Genomic DNA, 11,751 nt, shown 5'->3' with positions numbered 1-11,751 from the left:
GTGGTAACCGGTGGTAACAGCAAGTTATGTCGATCTGGAGCGCATCCAACAAAAATGATGGGCTAAAAGAATTCATCAAATGCAATGTTTTAATAAAAATGCAATGTCATCCAACACGGAAATACTGAACTCATGATCAAATATGTGCATCCGGTCCAATGAATCCCTTGTCGATGGATTCTTGATTTGAAACATAACCGTAGCTCCGCCAGTAACAATGAAATGATTTGCTAAAAAACGCAGACCATGAATCTTCCCAAAATTGGTGCTTGATTTCATGAACATTTTAAGAATTGTAAATTTGAAGCTCCTCAAACGTGAGGTCATCTTTTCTTTTGCCCCATCGTTATAAACGGAATGAGTTTTCTGGATTGTCGACCTGATTAAATGAAATCACTTCAGGCCGGTGATGAGTATTTGTCTTTTGTGACATTTCATGACTCAGTAATTCATTGATTACTTGAAGAAGAAAAGGAATCGATTAATCGATAACAAAATTGAGACTTCGACGGTTGCAGACTTTCATTCAGAAGTTTGAAATTAAATTCATACGTAATCATAATCGTTGGTTCTAATGGGAAACTGCTTACAACCCTTGGCAATGAAAACACAAATTTGACCATAGAATGTCCGCAGACATACAGACATACAAATATTTAAAGCTCAGATATAAAGATATGTAATACTAACCAGCCCAAAAAATGGAAACTTATGGAACTTCATCCGGTATCCTGCACCAGAAATATGTAACTCTGCCAACTCAGAAATGTAACTGGGAAATGATGTTCAGAGGTTCATTCCCATTTATAAGCCCGTTCTGCCCTCCACACAACGCCGTCCAACGTCAGTTCATGTAAGCACGTCTTTATGTTTCCTGCTCCTCCTCCATCTCCTCTCCTTTAAAGGGGAGGTCGGTGTTTTCTGTGCCGATGTCCAGCACTTGCAAGTTGGACAGGAATGCGAACGAGCTCTCGTCCACAATGTCCACAGACAGGCGGTTGAACCTAAAAGGAAGAGGGTACAAAAAAGAGAGAGAGGTGTTTGGGAGGTGTTTTTCGCCATTTGACAGTTGATCAAAATTGACAATTGGATTTTAATTTTAATTTGGATGACTTTTCAGCATCTGGAAGCTGAATGGTTTTCATGCAGAGGGGACGGTTGGCAGACAGCAGGTGACATTGGCAAATTACAGTGATCAGCAAAGTACAGTGATCAGTGGGACCTGTTTATTGAACACTCTGAATATCACTCATTCCTATTTTGAACACAGTTGCAGGCGCTTCACTCTCCCCCCCCCCCCCCCCCTTCACTGATGGAGAACATTCCGGCGATGCTGTATTGGCTCGTGCCAAAGGCTCCCAGCTGTGGGCGGATTTTGATGAAAGAGAAAAAAGGAAACAGTTGATATGAACACCAGGAAGAGCACGGCATGCCTGGAAGGGGTCAAGGCCTATCATTGTTAGCTGCAAAGAAGCTAGGTCGAGGTCAGGCTGCCAACCAAACGGAACAAAGCCTTGAAACCTCTTTACTCTGCTGCCTGGCTGCTGCTTTCAGCTGCAGTGCTTGTGGGTATAAGCCTGCACTATGTGGAATAAACCAAAGTGGAAAACGTACTGAATGCACAGCAAATAAAGAGATGGAGAGATTAGAGAACGTCCAGTACTCTGCAAAATGAAGCTCCGTCAACTTGTAGTAAATTTAGTTGATTTGTTAAAGATCAGGAGAGCAGGGGAAGTTTGAAGAGGTTCACTTTTATGAGGCAATATCTCATTCACATACCAGTAAAAGTTACTTTCTACAGTTTAAACTACGATGTACGGGTTTTAAAAGGTTTAATGTAACATCAGGTCTGTACTAATTTGCCGAGTTACAAAACTGTACTGTCGAAAACATATTTTACATCAAGATGTTTAATGTGTATAAGTATAAGTAATTCCCACTGTGTTCAACTATTGCTTTACATTTAGAGTTTCTGAATCGTCGTAGTCTGCATCTATTCACCGTGCTTGTTTCAGGGGTTGTTAGCTTGACGCACTTTGAATGTCTTTCTTTCCTCAGACACTTTCACAGGAAGTACAGAAATGTTCTAATTTTCATTGTCCCTAAACTCACTCTTAGCTAATGGTGAAAATGTGTCTTTTAAAATGGGGAAAGAACCCTGGTGTGTGTTCCCGACTGCAGCTGTCCCACGGATACTCTCCAAACAGTGTAAACCAAAGCAACAATTCCCTCATGGCCATTCTTTGGTTGCACTTGCATCATCATTTCCTGAGTGGAGATCAATCCAAATGGGGAAAAAAAGGCCTCACGTACAGTTTATAGTGTCAGAATTAGGCCAACCACCGCACGCAGCTACTTTTAAGTATAACGGCTTGTACAAACAATCATAGCAAATGAATGGAGCTTAACACCCACTCAGAAAAAAGCACTTATTTACCAGTAGAAAGAGTCTATTGACTACAACCTCCACATTGATACGGAATGGTTTCTGTGCCCCCTACCGAAGGAAGATGCCTTTGATGTTCGGAGTGCCTTCAAACGCTGAAGCAGGAACTCTGGAGATGCGGTTACTTTGCAGGTAAAGGTACTCCAGAGACTCCGGCAGGTCAGAGGGGATGTGTGACAGCTGGTTGCCAGAGAGGTCTAGCGTCTAAAAGTACAAGATTCTCAATGAATAACGTAATCAAAGATTAAATACTGTAAATACTGATAAATGACTGTAGAAAGAGAACAATTATACAGAAATATGCTTTAATATATGAAATGAATATCCCTTTTCCACTGCAGAAACCCGAACACTCGGCTCCACCTGACTTGACTTGGACATGTGTGTGTGTGTGTGTGGGGGGGGTAGCGTGGTAACCGTGACGTTACTCATTGGTTAGAGGAAGGCTGTTTTTAAGCCTCAAGTTTGGCATTTGGTCCATTGCCTGTCTAGGTTTTTTTTAACCCAGAATTGAAACAAGAGGATGGAGTTAGGTAGTGTACAACTGGGTGCTGAATATTTTAGGCGACCAAATTACTACGATTAACTTTTATCAACTGAAAACATACCTGTGAAAAAGGTTCAAGTTGTCAGGCGAAAACAAAGACAGCACCCCAATCAGACAATGTCGTGGTAGCGACCTGTCAATCACAAGGTAACCACGCCCTACGACATGTCTGATGGCCATGAGAAAGAATGCAAATTTAAGGCACTACCACATGAGTTTCACTTTTCAGACCCTGAGGTTGCTACCTAGTAAATACAGAGGCGACATAACACTTCCTGGCACTAAAATATACATCCAAAACAGTTTGTCAAACACAATGGAAGTGTAAGGACGAAGCCCATCGTAAAGCCTCACAAGAAGCATAAAGGTCCAGGTTGCAGGTTAAGTTCCTGCAGTGGACAAGGCTACAAAACATCTTGCACTAATATGTAACATGTTTATTCCTCCCCCAGTTACTCACTGTGAGCGCACTGAGCTCCATCCAAGCTCCCTGGTAGGCTGAATTCAGTTTCAGCTGGTTGTTGCTGAGGATGAGCTTTTGTAGCTTCTCCATTCCCGTCAAAGCACCGTCCGGTATAGATTTCAGCTGGTTGTTCTTGATTTCGAGCACCCGGAGGCTGCGAGGAAGACCCATGGGCATCGATTGAAGGAAGTTCCCCGACAGCTCCAGGGTTTCCAGAATGCGCAGCTTTCTGAAGGCCTCGCGGTGAACTTTGGGGCTGGTCAGTTTGTTATAGCTCAGGTTGAGCTCGGTCAGGGTGAACAACAGGGCCAGGTCATTACGGCCAATTTCGTTTATGAAGTTGTGGAGCATCATTAGGGTCTTGACCCGCTTCGGCAAACCCCTGGGAACTCGCTCCAGCAAGTTGTTGTACATGTGGAGAGTGTGCAGCTTCTTCAAGCCCTAGTGAAAATGCCAATGGAAAGAGCTGTTGAGCAAATGATCTCGTCCAGCCTTCAGTTACAATTGAAGATGCAACCTGAAACGTACATGTCTTTACACAGCTCGGCTATTATGTTTGAGATCCAAAAGGACATTACATTTCATAGACCTGTACCTGGAAGGCAGTCGGGTGGATGGAACGTGAGCGCAGCTTGTTATTGTGGAGCAGCAGGTACTCAAGGTTTCGGACAGAAGCCAGAGCGTCCCCGGGGATACTATTGATGGAGTTCTTCTCCAGGTGTAGCAGCACGAGATTGCGAGGCATACCTTTGGGGACGACGCTCAGGTTGTTATTTGACAAATCCAGACACTCCAGGCTGCTCAAATGGCTGCCAGAAGATAAACACATTGAATCAGTTCTGGGTGCTTTCTGACGGATGTCACGACACAGGAAATCCATACAGTCTTTGTCGAGTGGATGCTTTTTCCTGGTAAACACTTGAAGACACATCAATGAAAGCTTTTCCTCATTCACACATGACAACAACATGTAAGAATATGTCAACCCCTCGGGGTTTTTCTACCTGAAGGTCTCGTTATCCATGCCCTCATTGCTGAGGAGGTTGTTCTGAAGATACAACTCTCTGAGGTTTGGCAAGTTCTCAAAGGCCCCCGCTGGGATTTTCTCGAGCATGTTACTCTGAAAAAAGAGCAATCCTTGCGCTATCATTTACCATACTAATGACTGAAAAGAAACACAACGTACGTCTTCCATCTGACATCTAAATACAAACTTAACAGGGGCTGGACCTTCAGATGAAGACGGTAAATGCTGGATGGCAAGTTCGTTGGGACGACTCGCAGGAAGTTGCTGGACATGGTGAGAATCTCCAGCTTGTCGGAACCATTGAACGTATTGTCAGGAAGTCCTGCGTCAGTCAACTTGTTGTTGTGGAGATACACGGACCTAGGAGCAATGATCAAGGGACATTGCCATGTGTACATGGACATGACTCCAAGAACAAGGAGTACATTTGACACAAACACGCACATTCATACCTCAGTTTGGGTTTTTGGCCAAATGTATATGGGTAGATCCTTGTAAGCTCATTAGCAGCAAAATCAGCACTGACCAAAGAGGGTGGTAAGACTTTTGGAGCCAAGTTGAGCTGCAAGCACAAGAAAAGAAGCATGATGGGACATTGTTACTGTCGAGATGTCCACTGGTCGATGAGTTGATCAGTCTACCACATCGGTCCTGAGTGAATTCTCTCAATCAATAGTGAATGAATTGTCGTGAGATTTTGTACAGAAGGTCATGGTCCCTGCTGATGTATTGTCATGACTTTGGTGATGCCCTGACTTTTAATTAGTACCCTAAGCAGGTCAATGGCCCTGCCTCCTTTTTAGTGCCTCCTGCCTCTGTGGCCCTGCCCCCTGCCATGGTTCTGCTGATACCTCCCACCCTCTTCTCTTCCTCCTTCTGTTTCATGGATTGTGGAGGTCTGGATCACGGTCCATGCCAACTACTTATTATGTATACATTTCTGTCATATTCAATAAATATGTTGTAATTCTGTAAAGAAGTTCATCTGTTCACATGACATATATTGCTTCTGTCCATTCTGGAGAGGGATCCTCCTCTGTTGCTTTCCTGAAGGTTGCTTCCCTTTTTTTCCTGTGAAAGTTTTGTTTGGGTTTTTCCTGATCCGATGTGAGGTCCTGGGTCCTCAGTATGTGTAAATATTGTAAAGCCCTCTGAGGCCAATTTGTAATTTTAGGCTATACAAAATAAAATAAATAAACTGAATTAAATGTTTAGGGTCACTTAATCGGTAAAACATGCAGGATAGACTCCAAATCGGCTGCAGACCAGTGGTTTTGTTTTCGACCATGCATGATCACAAACTTTCCATAACCTTTTGTCATGTTTTTTTAAAAACTCTTCTGTTTAAATCCTTCATGTTTTTTTCAGTTTTAAGGGCTTCTAAGGTTATGTCCAACCTAAAAAAAAATGAATGTGTTGCTTCTGCATTTGCAGAACTAAAGAACAAACCATTTATTCTCGAACTAATTGTGCAAAGCAGCTAAATAGAAATGGTGAGAAGCAAACTGAAAAATAATACAAAGGGTGCCTATTACCAGACGAGGCACAGCTGGAGTGGACAGTGAACCATAATGAAGAGAGAAAAACTTTGATTTGGTATCGAGACAACACAAAGGAGGGCTGACGAGGCCGGACGTCAACAGGTGCGCAAGGGATGACATGCTGGGTAGGTTGACAGGGTTGCAGTAAAAGCTCATATGAATTCATGTTTTGGATGGCAGTGACAAACTACCTATTTGCATCATGTACAATTAAGTATGGCAAGCTGTGTGTGCCCTTTAATATAACCAAGGTTTCTTTTTCACTTTCATCACTCGTACTGGAGCGAGCGCTAAATTGTACAAAATAGCAAATCCGAGAAGCACTGGTGAGATTAGATGTTCACTGAGAGCTGTCTCCTTTATAACATGGTTTATGGATTAAAGCAGCATGGTTGTCTTTGAGGCTTAGTGAGCACTTTAAAATCCCCTATTTTTCCTGTATCCTGTTTGCCTATTCATCTCTGTGAAGGCACAAACAAATCTGTCCGTCCTTTCTCTCTCGCTCTGTGTCCAAAAGGTTCGGTAACATTTTAGCCCTCACCAGCTGGCACAGCCATACTGGAAGTGATTACAAGCATGAACTTGCATAGAGTGGATGAGATGAGACTGCCACCTCTCTCTGCCAGCTGGCTTTATGTCAGTGTATCGGAAGAGAATAGAGCTAAATTATTGTGAGAAGACAGAAAAGATCAAATTGCAGCAGAATCTTGTAAACAGATTTGAAGTCAGCATTGAGAACAAACATATGAAAGTCTGGTGTGTGACTCACCTTGTTATTTGCCAAGTATAAATAAGCCAACTCTTCGAGCATCTCAAAACCTTCATCTTCGAGGCCTATAAAAGGGGAAAAAACATCCTGAATTACAAATTAATTAAACTTCTTTTTAATGAAGACATTTCCACAGAAACAGTGCTGAAGTTCTTCAAAAGCACTGGAGAATAATCTGGGCCGAAGAAGAAATAACACATCGCTCTTGCTAATATGAATTGTTTTGCATGGATTAGCTACAGCGTTGAGCACCAACCCTTCCCATCGTAAAGATCTGCAGCTGCCAGAGTCCCTTTAGAAAACCTTTGATTTAAGAAAACACCTCAAGATAGTCGGCTCGGCTTATTCCTGGTGCTCTTGGCCTCCAGCAAGCCAAGCAATGCAGCCTGGGCCTCCAGCAGCGTGAGGGCGGGTTAGCTCGAGGCCCTAAAACCACAGACAAGTCTGATCTCAGTCCGTCCGGGCCGGGCGCTCGTTTACCTGACATCTGACCCACTGACGGGCATTAAGAGCATCCACCATCGCTGTACATGAATACCAATACCAATCTCCTCGCTCATTGTCTGGTTGGCTATAGGTCATACGAAGGCATCAGTATTAAATTGAGTCTGTTTCATAACGAGTTAAAAGTTCCTCGTTGCCACCTTGATTCCAGTTTGCTGATTTTAACTTAGTTCAGTTCAGGACATTTGCTTTGTTTATAAGTCCAATAGCTCAGCAACCAGCTACTTGCAGTATTGCATCATTACTGATAACGCATTGTAAATCCCACTGTATCACTGCTAACCATTGCCACTGATGATTCACGTACGCTCAGTTCTACGTGGCAGGTTCAGAAGTCCACCCAACAAATCCCATCATTTCCTCTTTACACTGTAGCCAGGTACACAATCTAATCCTATGGTGTTATCACTTATACTTGTTTAGTTTTCCAATGGAGGATAAAAGTCAGGGAGGAAAAGATCTACAAAGCTCTCTCCTGTAAGTGTATAGTCTGGAAACAAAGACTGAGATTATAGGAACAGTTGAATTGTGGTAAGAATTGACAGAAAGTTTAAGAAACAGTATTTCTTCTCCCACTGCTTTGTAAGATTGCTCCAAATGGACTTTTAAGGGATCCGACTATAAAGCTGATCGACACAGATCCAATGCTGAGTCGGCCATATGCGGACAAAACAATATATGTGTGTGTAATCTGGTCCACCCCACTGCTGTACACCAGGTCCCTGCTCGGTGTTTAGACTGTCTGAGAGTGTGTACCATTGGTGGTGAGCCAGTTGTTCTGAAGGTTGAGCGTCTCGAGCTGATGCAGATGGGAAATGTGCTCCACTGTCATCTCCGCAATTCTGTTGTTCTGGCATCACGGGACAAAACACAGACAGCAAATACAAGTTGAGAAGAGAGTTTTTGCACTGCGGACTCGCTAATTTCTGAGCCGAGCTTATAAGATGTGGACGTGCGCGTGCAGCTGTGTGAAACACCTGCAGAGAGAGCTGTCGCGTTCCGTCATGCAGATCGGCGGGGAACTCCGTGAGGTCGACTCCAGCGCAGTCCACCGCCCCGTCTGCCGTACAGCTGCACTCCGGCGGACATTCGAGCGGCTCGGATTTTGCCATCGCAACAGCGGCGGCGGCCTCTTCCTCGTCCTCTTCCTCTGGTTCGAGAGGGGCCTGGCAACGCACCAACACCGAGGCCACGAGCAGCACACTCAGGGCCTGCAGGAAGGAATGCTTGGGAAAGGCCATGTCCACTGCTGAGCTCTCCTGTTGCACAAGCACATGGACAGTGAAGTTCAAAAATACACAGTGTTTTGTTCCTGGTACTTTTTGGTCATTGAAGCAGCAGTGGGAGGTTATTGTCATATTTTGAGACTTCTCGATTAATGTAAGTTATTCTTTTGGTGGGAGGCTTTAACATAACGTTTGTGTTGGGAGCAGCGTTGTGTTGCCAATCATCACTGTGGAATACCAGCAGAAATGAAATAGCAGAAGGAGGCTTTAGAACGGCGGCCATTTCAATGCGTAACGCTGCCATTGCGATTGTTGTCGCGGGCTAGTTTCGGTATGAACTTAGCGGATTTACAGCGACTCTTGGTTTCACTGAGATGAGATTTTGTGGTAACAATTTAAACGAGAGTAGTAACGTAACAATGGAGGGCGTCAGCCACACATCCCTGTCACAGCGAAGGAAAGCACATGGCTATTGCCAGGTGGGTGACTACTATGTTTGGCTCTTTAGGTGTTAGCTAGCTAACTAGCGGGCAGGTGGGTTGTGCAGATCTTCTTCAATTCAAATGATTCATCATTCGGGGGGTAAGCAAAGGTATGCCTCAAATCCTGTGGCAGTAAATATACTTTTTAAATTTCACTTAAAACACAAAATGTCAACCTGCTGGTGGCTTCAGAAGGAAAGTCAGGGCAGTGATACACAAACAGTTAGAATTGTAGGGACAACATGATCGACAAGAGGATTTACATTTGTATTAAACTGATCAAACATGTTTTTTTTAAATCAAAATGAGCCTGCTGTAGCTCAGTGGGGTAAGGGGGTCGTCCTGCAACCCCAAGGTTGTCGGTTCGATCCCCGCTCACCCCATTAGTTGCAAGTCGAAGTGTCCTTGAGCAAGGCACTGAACCCCCAGTTGCTTCCCGGGCGCATCACTGCAGCCCACTGCTCCTTAATAACTAAGGATGGGTTAAATGCAGAGAACTAATTTCCCCTTGGGGATTAATAAAAGTATATAAAAAAATAAAAAAAATAAAAAAAAATAAGAAAGAAAAAAGAAAAAAAATATTTCATGAAATTTTAATAATTGTTGACGTGTGGCAGAAAGTAAAGCGCAGGTGTGATTCATCAAATTAATGACGGCGGATTTGATTAGCCACTTCGGTTTCAGGTTCCTTGTATCGTGCATACTGGTCTCAATGACTCAATGTGACACTTGAGTAGAACAGAGACTTTGTTAATATGTTTTTTGCAACTGTTCCTGTTATGATATGTCAGGGTGCCTCAAGAGATGCTCTACCACTGTGATCCAGAATGAAAGGTCTCACACGAGGTCGATTGTTATGAAATCTGTTGCAGACGTTCATGTTACCCAAAAGGGTGAATTGGAATAACTTTGGTGATTATCTGACTTTAGCTCCAGCGCCATCGTCGGCACCAAAAGCTGCAGAATGAATGACAGTGTTAGCTTGAAGAAATCGTTTACCTGCTAAACATGATAAACATGATACCTGCTAAACATCAATACGTTAGCATGCTGATGTTCGCCTTTAGCTCGACACAGATGCACTGGAGGATCACAGATCAGAAGCCATGTTCTTCCTGGCAACGCGAGTGCTCCACCTAAATATGTTCTTGCTGTCACATTTTATCAACTGTATTCTCAAATTATTGATCGCCCGGTTTACCAACGTGCTCATACTCATCATATCAATATATTCTTCTATTTAAAACCGGGGGCTTGGTTTTGAAGGACGTGGTAATTTACCATGCAGGGAGAATGTAAAGATTGGCACGTTTGAGTGAAGTGGGAAGTGTCGGATCTCAGGTTTTGGGGTGCTTGACCCGTACCAGAGACTGAGATTCAGTATCTTCCACCTCTGTTCTCACTTATAGCCCCTAGCAAACAATAAATCAAGTGTAAGCAAAACACATGTTTCTGCTTACCACAATTTCACTACGACTATGTGCTGCGTGATTTCACTTAAAATAGTTTCAATCCACCAACACTGGTCTGTCCTCGCAGAGCCTATTCTAACTGTTGTACACAAAAAAGAAAACTATATTATTACACCTAAAAAACATATCTAAACGTTTGCAATGTTTACGCACCAGGCCAACAACAACAACAACTGGCAGCCAGTTATCTGTCCCCTCTCTCTCTATCTATCTCTCTCTTTCGCTCTCTCTCTCTGCTGTGGCTGAAGCGTCAATTCTCACCAACTAGAAGGGCAAGTTTGGAATAAAAGAGCACAAGAGTCACATGTTTACAGGTTAATTCAAACGGAAGCATTTACAGGTATTTACAGTACACTCTTCGGGTATTAAATAGAATGAAATAGAATAACATGAATCTAGCCCTTTTTTTTTCTTTCTTTTTTTTGCAAAGCCAGGAAAAAGCCCTCTAATTGGTGGGTAGGAATATTCCCAGGGAGCACTCAATGCAGATGTGTAAAAGCCATCCATCAGCCTTTTCTCTTTGTTGCAAGAAAACAACTACCGGAGGTAAAGTGCATGGTAAACACACACACACACACAGAGAGAAAAACAGCATTCATAGATGCAAAGATGCTGAGCATTTTAAACGTCATCTTCTTGTTTTCATGCATCTCAGCGTACATAGTCAGGATCTGGTCTGAAATACACATGCAATATTGTTATGCATGGATGAATGACACTGACACTTTAAATTATAAGCTCCACACAACACAACAAGACATTACAGCCACCTGTTAGTCACGCAGCAGGAAAGTCCGCCAAAGCAAGTTTCTGGTCCACTGCCTTACCCCGTCTGACCAACGTTTGCCGAAACGCACCAAAGTCTGACGTCCAGTCCAAACGCAGGCTGTCCCATAGCAGACGAGGAGTCACGCCAGACTCCCTCCAGATGTGTGGAGAGAAAGTGAGTGGGAGAGGGAAAGTTAAAAGGAAGAAAGAAGGGGAACGGGCGAGAGTGAAAAGGAAGGGAGTGAGTAAGAGAGACAGTTCAGACCTGAAATGGAGCCAAAAACACACATTCTTTCCCTCAGATTTTTTTTCCACGGGAATTGACTCCCCCAGTTCTCGTGTAATGTCCGTGTTGTGATAACTTTGTCAATTTCCCATTGAATTAAACTAAAGTGTACTGCTCCCACATGGTTTTAGGTGGGATTATAATCACAGGGAATGGAGGCCTTATCATTCCATATAGATCTGGTCTGAAATACACATGCCACAATATTTTGGAAATAAAC

At 43.4% G+C, this 11,751-nt stretch overlaps 1 protein-coding gene across 6 annotated transcripts; it reads right to left on the bottom strand.

Annotated features, from left to right (window-relative positions):
* Positions 1–71: 71 nt before the first annotated feature.
* podn (podocan) lies at positions 72–11,468 on the bottom strand. Of its 6 annotated transcripts, none has more exons than XM_056414181.1 (12): positions 11,248–11,468; positions 10,631–10,741; positions 8,275–8,556; positions 8,054–8,147; positions 6,794–6,858; positions 4,936–5,045; positions 4,687–4,843; positions 4,461–4,576; positions 4,052–4,265; positions 3,454–3,897; positions 2,502–2,650; positions 72–1,004 (listed from the first exon to the last, which is right to left on the bottom strand). In XM_056414181.1, exons 3-12 carry the CDS (start codon positions 8,536–8,538, stop codon positions 866–868), a joined length of 1,752 nt encoding a protein of 583 aa, XP_056270156.1. In that variant the 5' UTR covers positions 8,539–8,556; positions 10,631–10,741; positions 11,248–11,468; the 3' UTR covers positions 72–865. The 6 variants fall into 6 exon arrangements, with proteins under 6 accessions (XP_056270156.1, XP_056270157.1, XP_056270158.1 ...); XM_056414182.1 differs by having other exon boundaries at positions 11,305–11,468; XM_056414183.1 differs by lacking the exon at positions 10,631–10,741.
* Positions 11,469–11,751: the final 283 nt, after the last annotated feature.

This window comes from Pseudoliparis swirei, chromosome 5 (assembly GCF_029220125.1).
Source record: "Pseudoliparis swirei isolate HS2019 ecotype Mariana Trench chromosome 5, NWPU_hadal_v1, whole genome shotgun sequence".
NCBI classification, from domain to species: domain Eukaryota; kingdom Metazoa; phylum Chordata; class Actinopteri; order Perciformes; family Liparidae; genus Pseudoliparis; species Pseudoliparis swirei.
This window is presented reverse-complemented; position numbering and strand designations above follow the sequence as displayed.